General features: G+C 36.4%; 1 protein-coding gene across 4 annotated transcripts in view; it reads left to right on the plus strand.

Moving 5' to 3' along the window:
• The window catches only part of LOC132706585 (zinc finger protein rotund), a 303785-nt gene that overhangs the window by 127706 nt on the left and 149178 nt on the right, over positions 1-26901 (plus strand). For 3 of the 4 annotated variants that reach the window (XM_060677988.1, XM_060677990.1, XM_060677989.1), the window contains exons 1-3: positions 9845-9878; positions 19216-19790; positions 23107-23268. In XM_060677988.1, the coding sequence (XP_060533971.1) occupies positions 19467-19790; positions 23107-23268 (486 nt within the window). In that variant the 5' untranslated portion in view covers positions 9845-9878; positions 19216-19466. Of the gene's footprint in view, positions 1-9844; positions 9879-19215; positions 19791-23106; positions 23269-26901 lie in introns of those variants that run through there. The other variant, XM_060677992.1, reaches the window with a different exon arrangement.

Consider the following 26901-nt stretch of genomic DNA (forward strand, 5'->3'; position numbering starts at 1 on the left):
TTTTCACAATTTGCTTGATATGTTCACGCACAAAACATGAAGATGTTTCTAAAATCAATATCAAACTGCAACCCACTAATGCTGTTCAAGCGCAATCAGTGTAATCCAACGCGAGCTTCTGAGATACGTCCTCTGTTGGTACTTACTGGCAGTAAGGACTTCAACGTTCAATTGCAAGTGTTACGTTAATAACTTGTCGCGTTACTCTACTTTCAGCTACTGCAACGTCCAATTTTTCAGCAAAACAATCCTAGATCTATATGCATAGGGATTAGGTATTTTTAAAAGTTAATAGCAAAAGGTAAACCTTCCATCAAAGACGGGGACAGAGATGTCTAGAAGCCTAGAAAGTAACGATATAGCTGACACTGCCTTATCCATTATAAAGTATTAACAGAGTGTTCTACCAAGAAACGCTAAAGTGACACTTTGTTAGGCATGAGCATTGCAAACCAGAAACCCCTAAATGGGACATGAGGAATTAATACTCGAAAAGTCGAAACCGATTTTTTATCCAACTTTAAGCAACTAACATTTTGATGGGGCTGCATCGACGGGGATACCTTAATTTCCATAATGTCCTGTATGGATCGGATGTATCCGCGCTACCATTCTTTACTTCAGACGGTAATTGGCGTTATCTAAGGTGCGATTTGAATATCAATGCCGTTACCTGCCGACTCGGGTATTCGCGCCTGCTAATATCGGTACTATTGGGTCACAAAGGGTCCTTTGTTACCCGACGCCGCAAACAGGGCAAACAGCCCGGACACATTACAATTGTAAAATATAAGCAAACACTCATGTTTGGGCGTCCATATTCTAGCACAATGCCTAATTCGTCCTCCTTATGAATTTTCTCGCACTTTGCATCTACTTTATTACGTTTCGTAGGGCGCTATCGAGGGCTGGTATTATTTAATATGTCTGGGAACGCCGTTGCATCCCGTTAGACGTCGGAATGTCGTTTTGTTACCGTATCTTGGAAGATTTTCCGACCTCTTCGTCATGGGTCTTGTAACGCCATTCCTTTGAATATAGTGAATATATTATAGTAGCTGTCAAGGAAGTGGAGACTATGCTAGTTCGTTAAACTACAGACCCAGTTTTGTTGTCGTGGACTCTCTCTAAATTTTTACTATTGTCTTTACATAAACATTTTGTATTAAATGAAAATCAATATGGCTTTCAATCCAATAAAAAAAGTCATATGTATAATTTCTTACTTATCGAGTGTTCCATTCACTGTTCTAGATTAGTTTCAGAACTGATTAAATAGAGTGTTCACACAAGGATCCGTTTTGGGGCCCATTTATTTATATTAATAACTTAACACAACTATATATATATATATATATATATATATATATATATATATATATATATATATATATATATATATATATATATATATATATATATAATAATTGATTCACATGTTAGGAAAATAAAAGAAATGTCGAAGAAGCTATGGTTGTCAAAAACCTAACTAATCCGAATTAGTTGTGTTGCGTATGACTCTATCAATACAGTAGATTGTTCCAAATGTCGAGGATTCGCATGATTATTCTCGTATTTATGGTTTAAACAATTAAACCAGTCTGTGTTTATTTTTCAAAAAATGTCCACCAGGAATGTGTCCGATTGACCTCAAAGAACTGAAAATATTTTGCTAGGGAAGGCATTTTATTTTGTAGATTTGGGAGATGGGAGATCCAAACTTGGTGAGCAGATAGAATGGGCCGGTCCCCATTCATCTTTATATCTCATTAATAATTACAGAACACAAATCCGCGAAAAATATGTTTTAAAAATATATATTAAAAAATTGCTTAATTTTACAATAAAATTCATATAACAAAATATCTTAATGCTGTGTTTATTTATACGTTCACCAAATTTGGCTAGCCATTCTCCATACACCCTGTATATAGAGATATATTTTTGTTTGTTTGTTGTAATTGTGTAATGTTGTAATTCGAACAAATTGATCATATTCCTAAATACTAGAACTGAACTGAAAATATTGAAATTATTATCATAGCCCAAACAGCGTTTAAGTTTACAAGAATTTACTTAGAGGAGCGCTCAGTTTCATACCGAAAAATACCACTTTTCACATTGATAATGAATAAAATAATAAATAAATAAATCAATGAAAATTAAATGAATAAAAAATAAAAGAAAAATAATCTCAAATACAAGAATTTTCAAGTTAAATATTTTTCTGAAATTAAACCGAACTTTCCTAAATCATACGAATCGGGCACAGCTGTTCTGGATTTTTTGGTTTCACCAGCACCATAGCATATGCCTCAGACAGCTTCATATGTATAACTTGTTTATAACTTGTATAACTTTTTTTTGCATAAATTAGGAATTTAGTCAGATTCTCATATTCTATTTTTTAATTTGATCGCACAAAAAATTGTGGCCTCCAGAATTCAAAAATAGCAACATTTGTGTTTTTTTCAGAAGTCAGCGTAAGATTGTGTTTTTACTATATTGGGAAAGGCTTTTAAGATCTAAATTAAGATTGGTTTCGACCTCCTCAAACATGGCAAATGTATACAGGAGGTACAATGGAAGTCCACGAATTAAATCCTGTGGCACTCCCGAAGTAACTTAATTAGAATCTGACGTACCTCTATCAGATCTAACAAACTGGTGCCTATTAAATAAATATGACTGGAAAAAAGATAGACATCGATCGGTGAATCCAAAGTATTTTAGTTTAGCAGAGAGTAACTCGTGATGTTTTTGAAAAATCATCTAAGACCAGTACTGTTGAAACATGTTCATAGAAACTTTTTTATCATTAGATCATTAATGTATAAATAAATATAAGGAAGGTATATTTCATCATCTGTTTCATGACCCGCAACGCGCCAGAAGGCCTGAAAATGTTAAATTAATATTTATTTTTATTGCCATTATTACTTTTTGAATCGCGCCCATATATAAAATCTACCAGGGTAGTTGCGAAGGTAGTATTTTGTCATTGGCTTGGCCTCCACAGTACGTCAGCGACGGAACGTTGTTGTTTCGCCGTATTCGCATCTGGTTTTTCCCACTGGCTGATGCGTTGCCGCTGCACCTGCCTAGACTTTTCATTACGGCAGATCCGCGATGATTTACGACCCGCGAGGCGTCCTCCGACACCCCTCCGCACCCCTATCGCCGAACAAAATTACAATAACAATTTTTGAGACGCGCACACGCGCCGTCCCGCCCGCGCATGGCTCCCCCCCGCCTCCCGCGTCGTAACCGTCCTCCGCCCCGTTCCCCGCAATATATTTCCCGCACCAGAAAACTCCATTATACTCAAAACTGGAGCCGAACACAATTTATTTGCCTGCAAAAATGAGCAAATAGAGTGCATCGGATGTTATATATTTTTATGTGTTTTCCTTGAAGTAAAGTTTTTGTGCTTTTTTTCGTAGGCGGCGGCGTCCCGGCGGAGCCCCCCCCCCCTCGCTGCTCCGCCGTCCAATAAAACATATACCTTGCCGTCGGTATTTTTTTAAACGGCCACGGGCAGAGGTGGAATTTTTTGGTCCGAAAAATGTTTTTTTTGGTGGTGAGGGTGGGGGGGGGGGGGGTGGCTGACGTTTTCAGTGATTGAAAAACATGTTTAGTGCGTGGTAATAGTATTTAAACGAAAGATCCCATACATAAGCCTAGCCAGATGTAGAAGCCCACCACAAGTCCTCACCAGGTATTATTTGAGACTCAAAAGTCGATAAAAAATAAAATCAAAAAGATAGAAAGAATGGGTGGTCTAGGTAACATCGAAGTACATGCAAGTATTAGCGTGTAAATTTGGCAGTAGCTTCTGCAGTCGATGATGGCTTTCTAGGAAATGCTAAACTAGCCACATCTAAGCAATATTTAATTAGAAAAGATCTCGTTCCAGGCGGCATCCAAGAGTTCCAGGTTAATTGAAGTTTTGCCCGGCTCGTTTCTATACTGATGATACTTTTGCATGTTGTTGATGCAGTGGATCCTGCAATTTGTATAAATATGGATCTGCGAAGCATAGTGGAATTATCGGATTAACTGCAAAAATTTGATTCCTGAATTATATGCTGTCAAAATGAGTCTATTAATTTTTGGTAAAAATGCAAAAGAGAGAATTATATGCTGTCAAAATGAGTCTATTAATTTTTGATAAAAATGCAAAAGAGTTGGCATATCTGAAGAGAAGTATCCAAATATATCATATATATCGGTCTATGTTACCCACTTTCCCATTCCAAGTTTCCAGCTTCTTCGGTCCTCCCATTCCCCTGGTCTTAGATTACGTTCAAACATTGGTCATTCTATTCCTACCCACATTTGTTTTGCTCTACCTCTTTTCTTTTTTCCATTGGTATCCACTTTATTAATTTGCTTTGCTTTATATTTCGTATATTATTGTTTTTTGTTTATTATTTTTCCAATGTGATCGTCTCTCACTTGTTCGTATCTTGGGTTGCCAGCATTTTTATTGATCTATCATTTTTCACATCCAGGGTTCTTCTTCAGAAACAGGGTTGTATTCAAGGGCTTTCTTTCGCGAGATATATCACTTATTTCCCCTTCGTGATTCGATGTTCGATTTTTATTCAGAACTATATTCTCTACAGGCATTTACAGTCTCTTGTTGGTCATATTCCTGAGCATTGGTTTTGTCTCCACTAACTAGCTCGTGTTTCATTTACTTATAATCGCCACTCTTCTCAGTGTTTAAATAGCACAAATATTAAGTTTAAATTAGTAAATGAAATACAGATTGAATCATTTTAATTATATTCGTGCGGATTAAGGGTCAAGTTTGGTTCAGAAGGACGAGAACGGAATCCAAACACGAAGAAAAGAGAAAGCGTGTGTTACAATTTTAGAAAATATTACCCAGTTACTCATAAACTTAAAGATACTAAGTATTTAAAATGAGTGCCCACGGCACTCGCTTCAGAGGATTTCCTACTGTACATGTACATAATTTAAATGTAATATTTAAAGGTCTTTATTATGTCCCCTCCTTCTTAGAAGATGAAATTCTTTGAAAGACTGTTTGCCTACAACATATTGAAATATTATAATTCCATACAAAACATTTTTTTAAGGGATAGCTCAGAATAATATTTGTTAAAAGAACTTAAAAACATCGGATAATACTTCGAATGAAAGATGCAATTTCTAGACATAAAAAACAAAGAATTTATGCAGATCAGATGCATATCGAACGTGAGCAAGTAAATATGGAAGTTTATATAAAAAATCCCAGTTAAACAGGTCAATTAATAGGAACAGTTAATACTTAGGTATTCCAGGTTATGGAATACATTTTTAAAATACTCACGATAATTTTCCAGTCAAAAGATTAAAAATATGCTTAAAATTGTTTCGATATATCAACTATGTACGATATAGCGATATTATGGTCCCACATATGGAGATCGATACGATATATCGAAATCTATTTTTTTCCATTCCTAAGTTACACTTGGCATTCTTTAACATATCAGATACTCATTTCATAGTCATATTTCATTCTCATATACGTAGTTTTATTTATTTTGCTTTTCATATGATTATTTTTTGTGATACTGTTTAAATAAAATAAAGTTTAATTTTGTTTTCTTTTTGTTATACATCCGTTAATTCTTCTTATGCGCATTTAAAGCCATCATATGTTATTTCTTTATTCAAAATTGCCTTCCAATCATTAGGACGACAAACACTTCATTTTAAGCAACCAAGAGTTGCACTTTAATATAATTTGTGTTTTTTTTTTCGATGTACAGAACTTTAAGTTGCAATAAAACAACGATGGAGTATTCGATTGACATGAATTTTATTTAGCCGCGGCTGGCGCGGATGTAGTCCAATCTGGACGTCCAATTTTCGATGACATTTTCCAACATTTGTGGCCGTATATCGGCAATAACACGGCGAATGTTGTCTTCCAAATGGTCAAGCATTTGTGGCTTATCCGCATAGAAAAATGACTTTACATAGCCCCACAGAAAGTAGTCTAGCGGTGTTAAATCACAAGATCTTGGAGGCTAATTCAAAGGTCCAAAACGTGAAATTAGGCGGCCACCAAACGTGTCTTTCAATAAATCGATTGTGGCACGAGCTGTGTGACATGTTGCGCCGTCTTGTTGAAACCACATCTCCTGGACATCATGGTTATTCAATTCAGGAATGAAAGAGTTAGTAATCATAGCTCTATACAGATCACCATTGACTGTAACGTTCTGGCCATCATCGTTTTTGAAGAAGTACGGATCAATGATTCCACCAGCCCATAAAGCGCACCAAACAGTCCGTTTTTCTGGATGTAACGGTGTTTCGACATACACTTGAGGATTAGCTTCGCTCCAAATGCGGCAGTTTTGTTTGTTGACGTAGCCACTCAACCAGAAGTGCGCTTCATCGCTAAAGAAAATTCGCCTATGAAAATCGGGAACAATGACAATCTAGTTTTGGACCCATTCGACGAATCTACGCCTTACTTGATGATCGTTTGACTTCAATTCTTGCACGAGTTGGATTTTGTAAGTACGTAAACTAAGATCCTTCCGCAAAATCTTCCATAAAGTGGATGGACACAGATCCAATTCCTGTGCTCGATGGCGGATGGACTCATTCGGATGTTCCTCAATGCTACGCCCTACAGCAGCAATAGCTTCTTCTGTACGCACCGTACGGCGTCTCTGGGGATGCGAGTTATCAATAAGAGTAAACGTGGTGCGAAAACGTTCCATGGTTAATCGAATTATCTGCTCTGATGGACGATTTTGTCGAAGATAAAAAAGAACCATTATTTTCCAAATAAAATTGCACTATTTGCAAGCGTTGTTCAGGCGTGAGTCTATTCATGATGAATTGCCAAACCAAACTGAGAATAAATCACTTGACAGCTGTTAAATCGGTAGCCATCTTGCCAACTTTAAGTTCTACATATCGAAAAAAAAAACACCCATTACATGTCTTGTTCGTGAGAAGACAGAAAGACGTGATATAAATACCACAAGCAGTGTACTGAATAGTTCGACCAGTGGAATTGACCAGATCCTCCACGATGGAGAAAATACTTCGAAGTAATTTCTCATATTAATTCCATGTTTGGTAATTAAACGTCCAACTTTATTTAGTGATGTTTTAAAATAAATAACAGAATGTAAGGACGGCCAACCCCTGCACCGCTTGACGTTCTGTTGACGTCGCAGTTGATCACTGTCAAGTGTTGTCGCGCGTGTAGGGATACCTTAAAAAGTCAAAACGCCATTCCCCGCGTTTCAACCCCAATTACGATCCCGAAGAGCGCGCGAGCGAAATTAATCCACCGATGAAATCGAAAGTTTAATTGACTCGAGCTAATTATAATACCAGAGCGTTCTCTGCTTATCCCCCTCGTTTCACCCTATCACTCTCTCTCTCTTTCTCTCCCTGTCGTCCGCACTCCAAAACTTTTAATCCTGTTCTAAAACGGTCGAATGCCGCGAGGGGGAGGTCGGTCTGTTTACGCGCGTTCCGTTTCCATTTGAAGGGAGTACGAAATCTCCGATTGATGATCTCTTCGCTCCACGGCCATGGTTATGGTGCTTACTATAACCGCTTGCCGCCTGTGTAAGCATTGAACTCTCGGTCACTCATTAAGCGGACAAGTTTACAATTTTCCCTCGCACCGTTTTGGCGTTTCGCGTTTTCATCCCCTCCACCGTTGTAATCGGCACGTGGACTGTGGTAAACGCCGCTTCGGGGTACAAGGTTGCCGCTTTACGTATCAATTAGGGAAATTATTGCGATGTGTCAGATGATAATAATTTTTTTTACCGTGGTGCTCTGTAGAAATGTGATTTCTCTTATTGGAAAATTGTAAACGTGTTGTCTTGTTGAGATTGTTTTTTTCTTCATTTCACGAGATAATGTGCTGGATTAGCGAGAAGGCAACCACTATTGTAATCTGTAGATTTAGGACCTTCTCTCCTAGTTGAAAATTCTAAAAAGGTATTGCTTAAGTAAGAATTTTTTAAATCAAAAGGTTCTGGATTTTTGTTTAACATTGTGTTAGGTTATCACAGAGTAATGTGGAAGCATTGAACCCTTGCCATGTAGAAGTGTGATCCTTACTACTAGAAAAATTAAAAAGAAATATACTTTCTTTTGGTTTGGCGTTCTGGTGGGTTATCACACCGTGGATAGTCCACAAGGTTAATATATATAGTCAAAATTGCAGTAAAGCGGATCTTTCCTCTTATTTCTCTCTTCCCTTACTTTTGAGCTAAGAAAAAGTTTCAAGTAGTTGACTCGAGCAGAAAGCAGAGATATATCCAAGGCGCTGATGGGTTCTACCTAAAATAATAGCTTTTTTGGGTCAGAACAAAAAAGTACCGTAACGTATCGTCTTCTGGAATCCTTATATATTCATATATAACATTATGTGTTCAGATTAATTTCCCTGACCACTAGAAAGTAAATGGAAACTTAAAACTAAAATGGAGAAAATTTCTTTTTTAAATCTATTGAAAAACTAACCCGGCAACTTATTATTAAAATTACTACTTCAAGAAACAAGAATCAACGCAACTACTGCTAGAAACTGCCAATTCCGATTTTCAAGAAAAGCTTTGAGCTGGCCTCTTTTAAGTAATTTTCTGTCACTAAATTTTTGGTTTGGTTTGGTTTTGGTTTTTGGTGTGTTGGAACTGATTACTTTGTTTTTATTATTTGCCATGGCCACTAGACCAAACACTCCCTTGTCAAGGTCTCAAGTTGTTAGACGGGTTACGCCCGCACGAGTATCATCAAACATATAAAGACGTCAGCTCAATCGCGTTTGGTCTCTTCGACTATGTGAATTGGTTTGTTGCGGCCGTCAGAAGATGTTGAACTTGGAAAATGGATAAGCAAATATTTATAGTCAACTACATTGCCAGAAACTCCTGGTTTTCGAAAATAGAAAAAAAGATTTGGAGCGTTCTAGAAAAACAATTCCCCACAAATCCGATTTGAGGGATAAAGTGACGTTGAGAATCGTCGTTTGAGGAAGAGCAAGCACCAAATTGTCCCCCATAACCACAAAGGTAACCATCATGACCACGACAACGTTCCTCCTTCCTCCCACCAACCCCCGACTGCATTTTTTCTTCGGCTCCGCCGCTCCCTTCCGCGCGCATTCCCTACCGCCGTTTTATTTTATATATATATATACGCCCCCGCCGTCGCCTCCCCCCTTCCTCGGCACCGTGTCCCCACCCCCGTCCCCGCCGCTCCCCGAGCCCGACGTCTGCGACGGCGAATGCGCCCGCGATGCAAGGAAAGAAGTATAACCAATCAATATTAAATTCTTATATGCGCTCTAACCTTATTTCCCCGTATATGTACATACATTTTTTTACAATTTTTTACCGGGAACGACGCCGATGCACTTTTCTTTTTCTTATTTCTTTCCTAACCTACTTCTTCGGCGTCGGGGGGGCGCCCGCCGCCGACGCCACCGCTCTCTCAGTCCACCGTCGACGTCGTTGCAGTGCTCTATGCACTTTTGATGCAGGCAATAGCAGCAGCAGCAGCAGCGGTAGCGGGTAGTTTTTCCCTGTTTCTCCTGCGACGGCCGCCTGCTCACCGACCCTGCGTCTCCGGCGTGCCGACGACGACGTCGACGTCGCTAATTACACGCGGACTAAATTAAGTGCGAGAGGTTCGCGGGCGCGGGGTGCCGGAGGGTGGACGCGGCGGGCGTCGGGGGGGCGCGGGCGGGTATTCGCCCCCGCCATGCGCTCATTAACGGGGGTTAATTTCGGCGGCGTGTGAATGACGCACGTGATCAGCGGAGCCGGACACGTGTACGGACAGCTTTTCGGTGATTGTCGGCTGGCAAAAAAGTGTGCGTCGGAGAATTATATGCGACGTTTCGTCGATTAATGCTTTGTTTGGAGGTCATCTTCGGGGATTTGTGTGTATGTTGCACGGGAGAAAGTCCGGTTATCCGTAAGCTGTGGGAAATTATACTTGGAAATGCAGATCCCGATACTTTTGAAGGAACTAAATTTGTTTGAATTAATTTGGCACATAGAAAGTTCGCTAACGCGGGGCGAAACGGTTTCGGATATTTTTGAAAAAAAGAAAAGAAAAGTTTCAGGTTTTGAATTATTTTTGCAAACGGAGACTAGGAAGCGGAACATTTTTACTGTCCCCGCGTTTAATTGACGTTTCTATTTACTGTTTGCAAAAATATGTGAAAACCTCCGTGAAAAATTGGTTAACGCGAAACGAGGCAGTGTCGGATACTTTTGAACGAAAAAAATTCGTTTTCGGGTTGCTTTTTAAAAAACACCCTCGAGAACTTTTCCTTTATATTTTGAAACGCGTTAAAAGGCATGAAAAGTCGAAAAAAGTAAACAATTTGGATTTTGAACGCCCTGTTTATTTTCACTTAAGACGAAAGTCCTTTTTATTATAATTTATAATCAAACACAATATTTCATTTTCAAATATTGAAGTCGATGTAATTCGTTCAAATCTTTTGTTTTTATTGAAATTAACAAAAAATGACAGGGAAAAGGCCACTGAATTTGCTTGTAATAAGCTTTTGCATACCTTCTGCAATAAGCTCGGTAGGTATGTGTCAAAATATAAATTTTAAAATCTCAGTTTTATTGAGTCAGTTTTTTGATGAAAGGATGTAGTTTCTTTTTGCCTATAAATTCCAACAGATATATGCTTTTTATATATACCTACGGGTCCCAATAACGGCAACGAGGTACGTTATTTGGGAAGGCTATGGGCCTAGAGGTTTGACAAAAAATGATAATGGGTCAAGAGACCAATGCTGAAAATTGTTTTCCAGTTATTGCAAAATAACGAAATTTTATTTTGATTGTAAACATAATTTATTTGGTAAATTAGGGATAATTAGACATTTACAAAACATGTTTTAGGATAGGATAAAGAAATTGAGTGGTGGTTTTCACTCAGTTAATGGCTTATTTAACTAAGTAATGGTGCTTTTTTTTGCGGTAATGTGAGAAAACCCCATCTTGTGGCGAAGCAACCTATTGCAATCACCTCTCTGATAGCTCGATTGACAGCCTAGGAACGTTCTCTACAGTTGTATAGCATTTGGAGCATTTTTATAATAGAGAGATATAGTCCTTTTTTTCACATACGAAATACCATTAGAATTATGGTTTTTATATATACCGGCTGTCCGGCTGTAAAAAATATAACACAATGGCATTTGCCACCCTAAATAATAAATTAGCAATTTATTTAAATTTATGTTTTAGGTACGTACAACGTGTGTACGGGTTTTAAGAAAAAACGTTTTATACTCAACATTTGCCACATTCTGTGAGAACTTCCGTCAACACTGGCTCTTTGTCCAGCCATCTTTTGTCAACATCTGTTTTTGTATTCACGTCTTTATTTCAGTCAAGCGCAAACATTACAATTTAAGATTAAACAAATAAAATCAATATATTTTGAACCGGACGTTTAATTTGTACTTGATCCATATTGGTCCATATTTCGCTGATAATAAATGCAGTACGCAATTTTGTAGTATTTTTTGGCAGTATGTGCTTTGGTACAATTAAACTCCTCATGTAACACCACAAACTTATTGGTTTGACATTAAATTCTGTAGTTCGTTGCTAATTGATTTAGACACCTAATAGTATTGACCGGAATTCCCACAGAATGTTACAAACATTCAATATAAAACTGGCTTTTCTTAAAACACTGTACAATGCCTTTTTGAACCCAATTTAAATATATATCCAAATCTAGTAGCGGTTCACGAGAAAATTAACGTTACGTTGAGCCGGTTTGGCTAGTTCACTTAATAACATTTTTTTTTCAAATCTCTAGAACCGCCATTACCTTATCTGCAATTTTTCTTGATGGCTAGTTGTCAGCGTAAAACGTACGGGCAAACAAACTGACATTGTATCCGAAGCGTGTCTGACGGCGGCATCTCAATACGCTTAACTTGCGCCCCTAATATAAATCATATCGTACACGCGAAATTGAAAATTCCTCGTCTTCGTAGTACAAATGCATATGCGGGAACCGTGAGAAATTCATAAAATCTTGCAGGGGTTGGAGCGGGGGGGACGCGCGTCATCATTAACGTCTGTGCGCTTCTTCAATTTCTTTTCTAGAATATGTACTTCCTCCCGCGGGGTGGCGCAGGGGGTAAGAGGGCGCGCATATTAAAGCAGACTCTCGGGACTCTTATTAATTTTTCGACGTCGTATACGGGAGATCTAATGTGTCACTCGACGCTCGCAAACATCGGATGCCATACGAACCAAAATTATTGAGTGAATGAGTGTACTCATACTTTCTGCATCTTCAAATTTGTTTTTTTTATATATATATAAAAAAAATATATAGCTTCGTTTTTAATAAAGCTTAGAAAAAAATAACCGAAACTTTGCTAGAAGAATCTACTCCATTACAAGTTAGCAGATCTCTTTTTTCAACATCGGTTCTGCTAAATTCCGTATTACATAAAACAGGGGGCAGAGGGCAGAGGGCTACCTTTTATATTTCAGGATTTAAAATAAAAAACTCTAAGCTACCAATATTTATGACTTTATTGTTTCTCAAAACATTCACACTGATGATGAATACACTTTTGCATTCGATAAAAGCAATCATCAAAGCACTTTTCCCACATCAATTCGGATACCTCCAAAACGTGCTTTTTAAATGCATCAATCGCTTCTTCTGGCGTCAAAAATCGTTGCCCTCGTAATTTATCCTTAATGTATGGGAATAAAAAGAAGTCATTACGTGCGAAATCAGGGCTATATGGCGGATGGCTCATCAAATCAACGTTTTTAATGCTCAAAAAGTTCGTTGTCGTCATGGATAATGATTCGTCTTCGGTGGTTGGCTACTATTTGTTTCGAGGTGCTTCAAGAAAGAACAACTTTTGTGGGGTTTGTATCATTCTGAAAGACCCACACAGTCGACTGCCGCGTACTTTCAGTTTCATATGGATAGATCACGATATCATAGAAGTGAGGAAGCACCATTTTTTTAGCATTTCCTTCGACCAAGTAATACTAGCCTTTTTTTGAGCTGTATTGTGTGGAATCTAACGCGAACAAATTTTTTTAGCAGTCAAATGTTCATGCAAAATTGTATGTATGCTGGTCTCACTAATGCCCAAAGATACCTCAATCTCATGGTAAGTCACATGACTAGCCTGCAAAAAAAAATGTTTTTCTTGGACAACCACCTATTTTGGACGACCTTCACGAAATTCATCCTTAAGAAAACTGCGACCACGACAAAAGTCCAAAAACCAGCGATAAACAGTAGTCCTAGATGGTGCTTTAACTCCAAAAGTCGAATTAAGTTCGTCGATGCATTGTTTTTGAGTTATTGCACGAAAATGCTCTCCATTAACTCCCGATTAACCGTCACAATTTTATTAATTGATGACAAACAACACTCATTCGCCAAAACCTAACTAGTTTAAGAAATTCCCGAAACATAAAAGGTAGCGCTCGTAATATCCAGTTTTCTGCGGAATCTTTATTTTAAATAAATGTTCATGTTGATTTAGATGAGTCTCCCTCATGAAACTCTCCGTTAAATATTGCTTGTTTTTCCTCTGTCGCTTAAAGCATCCGTACGTTGACATTCCTGGATTAATTTTTTTGCGACATTCAAAAGAAGCTTTCTTCAGCTTTGTTTAAATTTGGTAAGCTGTTCGTTCAATTTTGTCACTGTGAATAGTAACAAGTAACAGAAACAAAACGCTAATGCTCACCAGTACAAGAAATATTCGGTTAAATACATACACAAAAAAAAGCTCAATTCCGGAAAAACTGAAAATCTTTTCAACTTTTTAAACTTTTTTGAAAATCGTCAATTTCTCTTTATATATATATATATATATATATATATATATATATATATATATATATATATATATATATATATATATATATATATATATATATATATATATTATATAAGTAAAGAGTCAATATTATCTCCCCCTACTTCCGACTGACATCGGGGGACATGGAGTTATGGTCCAGTGTAGGGACCAGTCGAAGGTCTTGTGGATTGATGCCCATAAGACGCAGCCACATATTCAAAAATTTACACAATCGCACTTAATTAGTCTCAGCAATAAATAATAATTCGGATAGTTCATCACTGATTGAGGGCAGGAATTAAGGGCACGTATTCCCGCATTAATGTTTATTACCGTTCGTTAAGCTAATTGTCGAACTGCCATATCTCAGAGATCTAGGGCTCATTATGCATCATGATACGCAGATAATAAGCAAAACTTCCACTCGTTTCCACTAGTAAAGCAAGCAAACAAAGCAGATGAGTTAATGCTACAAAATCACTAGTTGCAAAAAATAAAAGTAATGTCGAAAAAAATATGCGCATAATTCTACAAACAAAACCTCTTTCGGATTCTGTGGTTCTTAGCATTTTCATCTAATGTGAATATAAGGACCATGTATTGTTCAGAAATCAACTACCTAATTGTAGAAATCCTGTTTTGCTTTGAAAATGAAGGATAGATGACACTTCCACTCCTTGGTGTTCTTTCGCACTGTCATACAAAAGAAATTGCCGACAGTATTTAGCAAATACGAGCCTTAACAACTAATTGTTCAGACGATGTACGAAATAATAAGAAAACATCTTTATACTTATTTTAAATTGTTTTTTTTTTTGCCTTTTCTATTGAAAAATGAAATGACGCAGTTATTTTTATACCAAAAAGTGCTATCGTAATGAATTATTTTTTTATTTCACATAAATTACATGACAAAATATCAAAAACATACCGAATTTGCTGACAAATAAATATTCGGACGCATTTAAATCTTTCCCTTTAAATCGAACATTAATAAGAAGTAACATCACCTTTTGCGGCAATAACAGCTTTTATGCGTTTTGGCATGGAATCTACCAAAGTCTTTTGACATTTTTTGCATTGATTTACCTCTGCAGTACTGAGATATGATAATTTCTCACATTTTTTTGTTTGTTGCAACACCACGCGTCATTTTCTTATCAACTATTATACAAACTTGAAAGATACAACCCGAACTGACATCTCATTTATCTAAGCACACTACATTTTAGCATCAATGCATGGGTAGCATTGATTTCTTGGAATATTTATTTGTCAGCAAATTTTTCCAAATTCCAATTTCCAAATTTCGGTGATTTCTGCCTTTTTCGTCCAATTCAATAATATTCAAGTCGGGGCTACTTGATGGCCACGATAAAACTTTCATATTATGATCCCCAATCCACTTTTTTGTTGTTTTCGCAGTATAACAGGACGCACCGTCTTGTTGAAATATAACATTTTCATTTCCAAAAGTTTGCTATTGATGGAATCAAACTTCTTGATAAAATTTGTTGGTATTTTTCTGCATTTACAGTACAGTAGTTGCCAACTCCTTTACCACTCATACACCCCATATCATAACACCCGGGGGAAATTTTACCGTGCGCTTTAGACAATCTTTGTGAAAGGCTTCTGATTTTGTACGAATCACCCTTTTTCGAAAATCGCTTACACAAACATCAAATTTTGATTCGTCGATGAAGATAACGTTACTCCACGTTTCCGTTGTCCAGGATATTTTAGATTTTGCCCAATCCAAACGTTTTTTCTTCTGAATATACGTTAATAATGGTTTTTCCTTTACCTTTAACAAAAGTAGATCATAGAATATTAATAATTTTTATATTGAAACAGGAAAAATTGTAAACTTACCTTACCACACTTATGCATCCATTGTCTAAAATATTCCCTAGAGACATTCAACTTTGCCTCGTGATTCCATTGGGCTTGGAATTTGTCGTAAATCTTGACCAGAATACGACGATCTCTTTCAGTGATTTTACGGGGTCGGCCTGAACTTTTGCCACGAACGCTAACAGTAGCTGTCTCTCCATACTTTTTTATAGTATCCCCGACTGTTGATTTTGCAATACTCGAGTCATTTGAAATTTTTTGCATTGATTTACCTCTGCAGTATTGAAATACGATAATTTCTCGCACTTTTTTGTTTGTTGCAACACCACGCGTCATTTTATTATCAACTATTATACAAACTTGAAAGATACAACCCGAACTGACATCTCATTTTTGGTTTTTTGATTTTTTGGTCGATAAACATTCGCGAATATTTATTTGTCAGCAAATTTGGTATGTTTCCGTTATTTTGCTATGTAATTCATGCGAAATAAAAAATAATTCATTACGATAGCACTTTCTGCGCTATCGTAATGTGCGTAAATTGATTATTCAATCGACAAAGCAAAAAAAATTTTTTAAATACATATAAAAATGTCTTTTTTATCATTTTTTACACCGTCCGAACATTTAGTTGTTAAGGCTCGTAATACAACTTATAGGTTCCCGTGGATTTATTACGCGCATCAATTACTCAATGTATCGTTTATACAAAAACGTGACTCTTTAGTACAATACGTTCAAATAAAATCAGTTTAGATAAAAGACTAAACACATATCGTTTGAACTTGCTTAAATGTTAAAAGTTGCTATTAGTGGCCCTGTTGTTTTCACATCGTATTGTTGGTTGTATAATTTCTGTTTTCAGATTCAAAAAATAAAGATTGTTATTATGTTTTGAGAATTATGACGTCGCGTTTAAGAAAAACAAACCACTGCCTGAAGCGGAGTAAAAACGCCATTCTATTAATGTTCGACACAAAATCGGCGGAACAAACCGAAATCTATATAATAACGACCGCAAAAATAGTAGAAAGTTGACCGCAACCGCTTTTTTTGTCCGTCAATAAGGTACGCGTTATATTTATTTTAATTATATTCCGATAGCGGCAACAATACATGTATGAAACGCGAACAAAAAAAGAGAAATGATTAAAATCGCGTTTTTCGGACGAAAAAAATAACGTAATTAAAATACCCGATAATTGCGAATGATGCCATTAAAATTGCTGGACGGTTAACGGGGTTCTCGGACGACGAGAGGAAACAACGCATCGCGAATAATACATATACGAGTATATAAATAATATAATATAATTTTAATTGAGCGGGAAACTAAATCATGTTTTAATAACATGTTTTATTGCGTTCGGCTTTGGTGCGTTGCGAGAGTTGAAATCTCCCGTAATTAATTATGAAATTTTTGTTTGTCTATCTGTTCGCGGGGCATTTCCCCCCATCGTCGACTTTTAATTAACACATTTTAGCGGTTTTTCCGGGGGATTGGGGGTGGTGGGTAAAACGTAACTTTATTTTAAAATTTTAAATGCATTAAAGCACCCCAAAAAAACCTATTGGTCGTCAAAGTACGGGGGTGAGCTGAGATTTGCCCTACTCTACAATGAAAACAACGTTTTTTGTTTATTTTTTGCTTTATTTTGCGACATAGTCCCCAAAAAAAAAATTTTTTCAGATAGGTAATTTCATTTTATAATTTGTGTAATCCAATATTTGAAGTTAGAGAACAGGACGTGGTCGCTGGATGGTAAATCTGGCGAATAAGATGGATGACGAAGTAATTCGAAATTCCTTTTGTTCAATGGATCAATTAATGCGCCTTTGATGATTTTGTTTCATCGATTTCTGTGCATTTTTTATCCATAGTTATAAATACTACTTTCAACAATTTTTCTTTTCTACTTTTAATTTGCTGTTTACAAAACTTCTGGATTCTTCCTGCGTCGGTTGTTGTTGTTCAACTAGCCATTGACATTGGCCAAATGTCAGCAAGTTCGATTCAACAACAACCGACTCAAGAAGAATCCAGAACTTTTGTAAATAGTATTACGGTATGCCTGTGGAAGTTTCTTTGAAAAATTAATTTTAATTTATTAATTTCCAAAGCTTCAAGTAAATTAAATTTGTTTTCGAAATGTAAAATTTAAAAATGCTGTTTGAAACTATGAATACTTCCTCTTATATGGATTGCATAGTTCGAATCAAACTTTCCATTGATCGACAATCATTACAAGAAAGTTTATCAGGGATATTGACCTTTTAATTTTATTTGCTGGTTTTAATTATTTTTAAATAATTTTTCTAAACAACTTTTAATTTTGACAGATTTTTTAGAATTATGTTTACTGAAGAAGTTAAACACTTCTTCACTGGAGCTTCTGAAATATATTAATATATTATATTTAGAATATTATAATTAGAAACAATGGTGATATCTTATTAAACATAGTCCCCAGAAAAGCTAATACATTGTTTATATAGGTAATTTCATTATATAGTTTTTGTAATCCAATTTTTGAGGATAAGGAACGGAATTCGCTGGGCTGGCGAATGAGATGGATGAAGAAGCAATTCCATTGATGAATGTGCGTCGTCGTTTCTGTAGGTAATGAATAAAAATAATTCTCCTTGCATCTTGCATTCTTTGAAGCCGCTTCATCGATTGCTGTATTTTTTTGTTGTTGTTTTTTATTTTGAGGAGTGTAGTGGTGGATCCATTTCTCGTACATTCTTCAGGATTTCGTTTATAGAGTGTCGCATTCTCGCCACTTTTAATTTGTTAATTTCCAAAGCTTGAAGTAATCAAGTAATTTGAGAATCTTGATTGAAACTATGAATAGATTCTCTTAAATGAATTGCATAGCGGGAATCAAAGTTTCCATTGATTGATCGGCCTATATGCGTTTTGGGACAATTATTTGCAAGAAAGTTTTTGGATTTTTATTAGTTTTAAATAATTTTTCTAAAGAACTGTTAGGCTGGGATTATGTTTACTCAAGAAGTTGGTCGGAGACTTTTTCACTGGAGTTTCAAAAATATGTTAAAATATTATATTTAGAATTAGGTTCCTTGGCTTTGGGAAAAATCATGACTGTAGATACCTACACAAATGGAAAGGATATCTTGACTTTTAGAATAGGGTTCTTCAACTTTCCGGACCTATTTTTATATAACTTTTCTCGAAATATTTAGCTATAACTATATTTAAGCTAATGCTGTCGACATAATTGATTTTTTATGCACGCCAATGAATTTGATACATAAATATAGCCGTTTTCAGCTGCAACCCTGTAACTTTCGAAAGTTGAAAAGGGCATTTTTATTGTTTCTTAAGATATGTGCAGGCGTGCACAGGGTTGCACAGTACATACATACACATCCCCGAAGATGACTTCCCTACTTTGCTTTTTCAAGTTTTAATTTAAATCCTCGCGTTCTTGTAGAACGTAGGTAATACGTCATTGTGCAGTAACGCCGCCGAACGGTTCTTTTCAAACGCGGACTGAATCGTAGTGTAGATGGGTTGAGACAGCCACCCAAACCGAATACTGTGACCCGATAGTTCCTCGCAGCCTCAGAGTTCCTACTACTAAGCAAAACAACTAAAAATAATAAATATATATATATATTTTGTTACTCCTGTAAAAAGAACCGAACCGAAAGAAATCACACGCGTCGCCCGCGAGCGCTCTCGATGTTCAAGCAACTCTTCGCGTCCAGGATGACCACCATCAGGCCAATTCCGGAAGCGGCACTAACCGCGGACAGTTCCGACTCTAGCGACTCCTGCGCTACCGTCGAAACACCCTCGGGTGGGCTGAACTTGTACAAGCCGGCCCTCAAATACAACGATTTCGTCAATAAGCTAGACAGCTACAACAACAACCAGCTACTGTTGCCCTCTCAGTTTTACAAAACGCTCCTAGCGAAAGCTGTACTGTCTAGCAGCGGCAACGCGGACGATAAAGCCAACGTCTACAAGAACATGTTCTTCTCTAAGGACAGAGATTTCGACCAGGTAAGATCGCCCGAACGTTGACAAGGCAAGAAGGGACACTCTCGACGGTCGTAAATCCCAATCCAAGTTATTCAAACTTTATTTATAATTTATATCGGGCTGGACAGTTAGACAATCTGACATGAACAAGACCGATATGTGAGTCTTGAGGGTATGGCCTGTTCATAGATATAAGAAAGTGACCAATTGCTTTTGAATGGGATTATCCAAGGGTGGTCATTAACGTACAATGCAAGAAGATTATTACCTAAAGTTTCGGAATTTAAATTCAGGTAAAATTGTGGTCCGTAATAGAAAATAATTTTATACCAACCTGTGTTTAATATTCTTTGGTTTGGTATACTACTTAGTTGAAGTTTATTAGTAATCATTCTTATTTCGTGTGTAATACAGCGTGTGTTGAATCGTGTGCGAATTATGCAAAATATGTGCGAGTCTAGTGTATCTCAGGAGATGCTCCCGCCCAAATGTAGAAAATACTATTCTATTGAGACTAAGGAACTTATAAACAATGTTTATTTGGCTCTCATTGAACGTGGTGCCAGCAAGCAAGCATGTTTAGAAGAAACGGACACATTAACGAAAATTCCAACATCAACTCTATCAAGATATAATACGGTGTAAAATTTACCAGTTATACGAGATTAGATATCTTAATTAGGAGGCTTGAAAAAGATGAAACCGGTGTTAAATGTGGCAGAACTACCTTATGGAAGTGTATTCAACACATGGGTTTTAGATTTAAAAAAATTGACAAAAGGCAAGTTTCAATGGAATCTTTTAAAATTCGGAAATGGCGACTGGAATATCTAGAAAAAATTAGGATTTACAGAGAACAACAAAGGCCAATTATTTACTTGGATGAAATCTGGTTCGACACTTATGATACCCCGGAAAAGGGTTGTGTTGACTCAACTGATAAGTGTAAAACAAACGCACCATCAAAAACAGGTAAAAGAATAACTATTTTGCACGCTGGGTCTAAAGATGGTTGGATTCCAAATGGACCTTCTCTGTCTGCGAAAAATATTAAAGATTTTTCGATCCAAAACTACATGTATAATAACGACATTTATTTTCACGAAGATTATACTAAAAAGCAATTAATTGAGGTTCTACAATGCTTGAACCTACAAAAGGAATACGTCTGTGATAATTATGCCAAAAATCTAGGGCATACAGTTTTAAGGCTTCCACCTTACCACTGTATATTTAATCCCATTGAACATGTTTGGCACCAACTGAAATCTGCCGTTCGCCGTAACAATGTTTTTCCCCGTGTTAACTCCAATGTCCCCGAACTTATGGAACCCGAAGTTTTTAACATCCCTTCACAAAGTTGGGCAAATTCTGTTAAACATATAGAAAAAGCGATGATAGCGATAGTGATACTAATATATTATGTGAATAATTTTAAGTAATTTAAGTAGGTAATAAAAATAATTTGTAATTTTATTTTAGATTTAAACATAAATACATACATAAGTAAATAAATATTGTTTAGTATCTTCCCTAACCAAACCCCAAATAATTAAATTCTAAGCAAAGTACTAACCCGTTCGGCCATGTTTCATTCTTACAGCTTGCCCGGGTTTTCCTTAATTTGTATCAGTTAGTCACTTTCTTATATCTATGAACAGACTTTACACCTAAAATAACGTCAATGTCTTGTGATACCAGACCATTAATTTTCGCTCTTTGCTGTCACTGGGAAAAGATAGCCAGTTTAGAAAATTTTCATCAAAACCAAAACCATTTAATTTACCCTTTATATACTATTATCACCTGAAAATTATTTTTAAAGGCTGTGTCTTGTAAGTTAAAAGATTCGTAACAGTAGAGCTGCCGGATTGAAAACTACGTTGTGTATCCTATGGTTGCTCGCCTGTACTTCCATACGTAACGGATGTATTTAATGAATTGAGAAGTTTAGGAATGGTTGATTTTATGGAGATACCTCGTTATATACTAATCAGTATGATCACCAGATTTAAAAATTTGTATAATAAAAGTACCTTTCCAAGATTCCGGTAACATCTGACTCTCAAGAGAGAGACTAAACAAAAAATGAAGTGGTTTTCATCGTAAATATAAAGGACTTAGGAAAAAATCAATATATATCAAATAATTATGTAGATGCATATATCTTCAACATTTGCCTCTATATGATGAACAATGTAACAATATACTGGCTGTAGTGTTGGGAGTGCCAATAAGGGCTAAGACAAGAGCGGGGAGGGGGACGTAATATTGTGCCTTGTTAAAATTACGTCGTCCATCTTGATTCAGGAAATATTAATACGCGCAAATGCCCGTTCGTAATTCGAAAGAAATCGACCATTAGAAACGTTAAATGTTTGACGAATTAAAAAGTTCGTCGTTGTACGATTTGTTGTTTGCTTCGAAAGGCGATCGATATGGAGAATGGCCGCTCGCGGAGCGGAAACGGACGTTATTCATTTTTATTTCGTCCTTTGGGTTTCCTTTAACGTTGCGAAAAATAAATAGGGCTCGCCTGATATCATGTCGCATTGGTTTTTGACCATCCAGTTGTATTTTCAAAGATCGCCATATATCACATAGCACTAATGGCTGCATGTCCAATGAAAGTTACGTAAATAACGGTTTAACTACGTCTCGAAAATTGACGATCCAGAATCATTCTTTAAGATGTGGATAGGGTAGGTGGTCGTTCTAGGTCATGTAAATTACTACCTTACTGAAAAATTGGATCTTCCAATTGCTGAATACTGTTATGGTACCCCAAATCGTAACGTATTGAAATTGGGGCCTTTCTCCAGATCTTCTGTAGAAAAAAACTGTTCAGGAGCTTACAAACAAAACACTGAAAATAAACGATGATTCCAGTGTTTTTTTTTAACCCATGCCAGACGTAGCTCTCTATGTCTATCGGTTAATAGCAATACCGACCGCGAACGGTTTACATCTCGTCCAAAAGCTTTGATTTTTTCGATAAATCTATCTCATGGATATCTGTTGACTACCCTCCACTAGAGTCCAATTGCGCTTGTTGTCTTGAAACTGACTCTAAGGACACTAAGTCTTGGATACAGTTCTTCGTTCTTTACTCTGTCCAATAAGTCCTGTTTCCAATTTCCCTCAATCTTCTTACAAGATATTTACAGTCTCAACGCCACACGGTTTTGAGGAGCATAAACAACCTTAAATCTTTGATATTTGATTGAACTCTGATGTAAGCAATGCGAGTCGTACTTCTAATCTAGGTCATCCCTCCAAGGTGTTTGTGATTCCCAGCGGTTCAGGCGATACTTTGAAGGATTGTTTTTTTTTTCAGAAAGCATTCGGATGGGACACGTCGCAGGCAAGCGGCAATCCATCTGGACCCCAGCCGGGCAGCATGGGAGGTCAAGGAGCCCAAGGTCTCGTCCACTGGATGAGCGTGATGGCGGAGCACATGGACCCTGCCGTGTCCCACTACATGTCCTGGAACCAAGAGGTAAATGAGTTTTCTCTGTATAATATACGTGACCGTAAATACGAAGGAAAGATATACGGTAGCCGGCGTGAAAATCGGTGAAAGTACCGAGCAGTAACAAAAGGCCCGTAACGGCGCGGTCGGTCAGGTAGGCCATGACTCGGCCGTTCCCCCAGGTCTCTCTCTGTTCTACCGAACGTAAGAAACAAACGAAAGTCAAAGAGGCGTTTAGCGTCGCAGACAAATTCATCGGCAGCCGGGGTGATTTATGGGTGCCCGCGTCTAGTCAATTTTGGTCCTATAAATTCGACGAAATGTTTTTTTGATTATGCCCCCGGGCGACGAATAAAAAAAAAAGGTCGCCAGGACTAAAGGGGTGTCTTTCGGGTGACTTGCAAGTTTGCGTGTTTTTTTGTCGAGTAAACGGAAGGTGGGGACGCTTTTTGTCGGATAATATGACCCGCGCGTTTTTTCAAAGGTAATTACAATCATGTTATGGGGCCACTGTCCTGAATAGAAAACGGGGAATGACTATTTCAATTATAGCCATCGAAATAATTCGTATTTTTTACATTCCTTGTATGTTTTAAAAATGACTAATTAAAGTCTGATTATAAGACTGAAAACTATGAAAATTATGAAACTATGAGTAAAAAATGAGAAGGTCTGTTCAATGCGGGCATGCGCGAAAGTTAAAATCGCGTTTTTAATGACGTAGCGGCATTCAATAAACAACATAGCCCCTGATATATCGTCAATAAGTTTGGATAAGGCATTTTATTTCGGCTGTACTATCTCAAAATATGCTCGTTAAATTTTCTTGGGGAAATGGGTTAAGCGTGTGAAAATCGTATTTAGAGCGACTATATTATCTAATAGCTGCATGTGGGTCGTCCATAGGCCTAGGTAGGAAATTAACCATAACACAACTCCTAGTGGTGTTAAAAATGATACAAGTAAAACGGCGATTCCCAAAGAAAAGATGTCGACGAATGCTTCTTCCTTATGTTCCTACCTTCATTTCCTCTTCTCCCAAGTTTTACGATGCAAGAAAATATTGAAATCTGTTACAGAGGAGACTAGAATAGTAGTTTTAAACGATTGCAAGAAAGACAGTGGAAACCTCCCAAAACAGTCCAGTAAGGTCGTCACCAAAAATCGTTCACGAAATATAATATATGATTGAAATAATTACCTCCTACCAGAGACCATTTTGATCGATCTTGGCTAAGGAGACAGTATTCATTTAATAAGTTAAAACAGAAAGAAAACCTTAAAGGAAAAGAAGGGAAGTGAGGGTTATATCGAACCAAAAGTGAGCCAAGATGAATAATATTAATAGAGCTTCATGGAAAGCTGATGGTAGTATATTAAAGTATCATCTGGAAAAGGAAGAAGATTAATGATTGTGTACGTACACTTTGGAAGCGATGATTTCTTCTGGTAGTTCTGACTGACAACGGAAGCTAGTAGTCACGACTCCTATAAAAAACAACTTCCTCTTGGAGAACATGAGAGATTATCTACCCGTTTACCAGCAGAGATATTGGAGTTAGAAGGGAACATGGGAAAGAACTATTCGCTTTAGTGAATTTACACAAACATCATCATTATCATCAGATCTCTATGAGTTAAATCGAATACAACTCATATGGGCCAAAGTCATATTTAAAATGGAAGATGTAAAGTAGCAGCAGTTGGGGAATTGCTCCATCATGTTATCAAAAAAAAACCAAAAATGAGTGATCTCGATAACGTACGATATAAGAATATGATCTTTATCAATCAGTATTAAATTCATCATTGTATGTATTATTGTGAATGGTACAACGTTTCCGGCCATATTGTTACAGTCACCTATATTGTTCTTTTGTTATACTAAAATTAGTGCATATAGCATACTAAAAGGTACGCTGATTGGATCTTTACCGTTCAATATATATTTAAAAGTTTTTGTGGCTATGATCTGAATTATAAAATTAGGAAACTGTGATAATTTTCTTTGCAAAAATTTAAAAAATTAGGGAAATGTGATCAGCATGTCTTCTATCTACGTAACAAACTAATAATTAAACTTAATACATACATTTAGTATTTATTTTTAAATTTTATTACAAGATTATGGTATATTGGTTTTGGGAGGAGCGTACAACTGTTGTCTAATTACGTAAAAATAATATACTAAAACACCTTGACTTAGCAACCGGTCCTTTATAGCACTAGTTTTCTGTATCTTAATGTGTAATCTGATGTGTCCTGACAATACTTTTAGGCACACTCAGGTATTTTATACCAGATCAGTTTCTATAATGTTTACCATAGTAACAGGAAGTATTTTCTTAAAGCTGAGAAAAATTCAAATCTTTTTTGTTTAATGCTATTTCTGCAAGTAAAGCGGTGGTGGATGTTCTTCTCAAATAAATGTCCATATTTTGGAGTTGTTAAAAAGGATTTTTGCTAGCCCATTATTCACGGTATAATTACACTAACTTTATTCTATACAACAGAAGCAATAACAAGGACGAAAAGACATTAAGAAAAAACTAAAAGTGGCAGAAATCTTGGTCTTGAGAGCTTTAGGGTTTCTGGAGGAAGACGAAAATAATTAAAAGACAAGAACCAATAACGAGAAAATATAGTAAGGAGAATAAAAGAAATGCTAGTAAAGTGGTTGGGGTCTATGTGGAAAGCAGGAGAGAACAACATTTTCAATATTACAAGACCCAGATGAGGTTAGTTAGTTAGTTGTAGTAGCAGAAAGTATGCAACAGGCATTAATGAATCGAGCGTATCTAAGAAGCGGCGCAACTCCTTTTAGGAATATGAAGCCACTATTTATCTATGCAGTTTTCTGACTTAACGACCAAGTAAAAACGGCATCTCAATATCTTTATCTTGTAATTATTATTGCTGTCTAATTATCCGGAATTTACTAAATACTAATTTATTGTTTGTAATTTTAAATATTTAAAATCAAAATAAAATGTTATTTATCTTTATTTCTTTTTTTGGAATACATTCTGGCATTGCTGACACTCCTACTTATTCTTTGATTTAACCAAAACTAATCAATTGGTGCACACTAACGAATTTTATTAAGTATTGAATAAAATTAAGTAGCAAAATGTATTTTTCTTCGTTCCTAACGCATTGATTTCGTCTACGCAATGGATGAGGATGAGTTTAAACAAGACAATTTCAATGCAATTAATATTTAACACATTTAAAGTAATTAAAACAGCAATCAATAGACTTTGACAAGAATCAGATAACGACGTGAAAAATGAGTCAATAGTTAAATAAGTTGAATTAGTTAATCGCCAACAATTGACCAAGTGACCGAGTTAGCGATTAAATGTAATTTTTAATGGAAAAATAAGTAATAATATTAAATATTTGGAAACAACTTATCATCGAGACGTAAAAAGAAATTTGAACACTCCCACCAGAGCTAGAGCAAACCGCAAACCAAAACGATTTGCATTTGTTTGAGCTTTGAAATTGTACAGATTTTAGCTAACATTAGAAATATTCGTAAAAAGTAAGTTCTAGCATTTTCTTTTGACCAATTTACTTAATACATTTTTTGTTCAAGTTTCTGGAACCTTCAATTTCAAGAAAGTTTTGAAAAAAGAACGCTATATGACGTTTAAT

Source organism: Cylas formicarius, unplaced genomic scaffold, assembly GCF_029955315.1.
Source record: "Cylas formicarius isolate icCylForm1 unplaced genomic scaffold, icCylForm1.1 PGA_scaffold_8__14_contigs__length_24414737, whole genome shotgun sequence".
Classification (NCBI taxonomy): domain Eukaryota; kingdom Metazoa; phylum Arthropoda; class Insecta; order Coleoptera; family Brentidae; genus Cylas; species Cylas formicarius.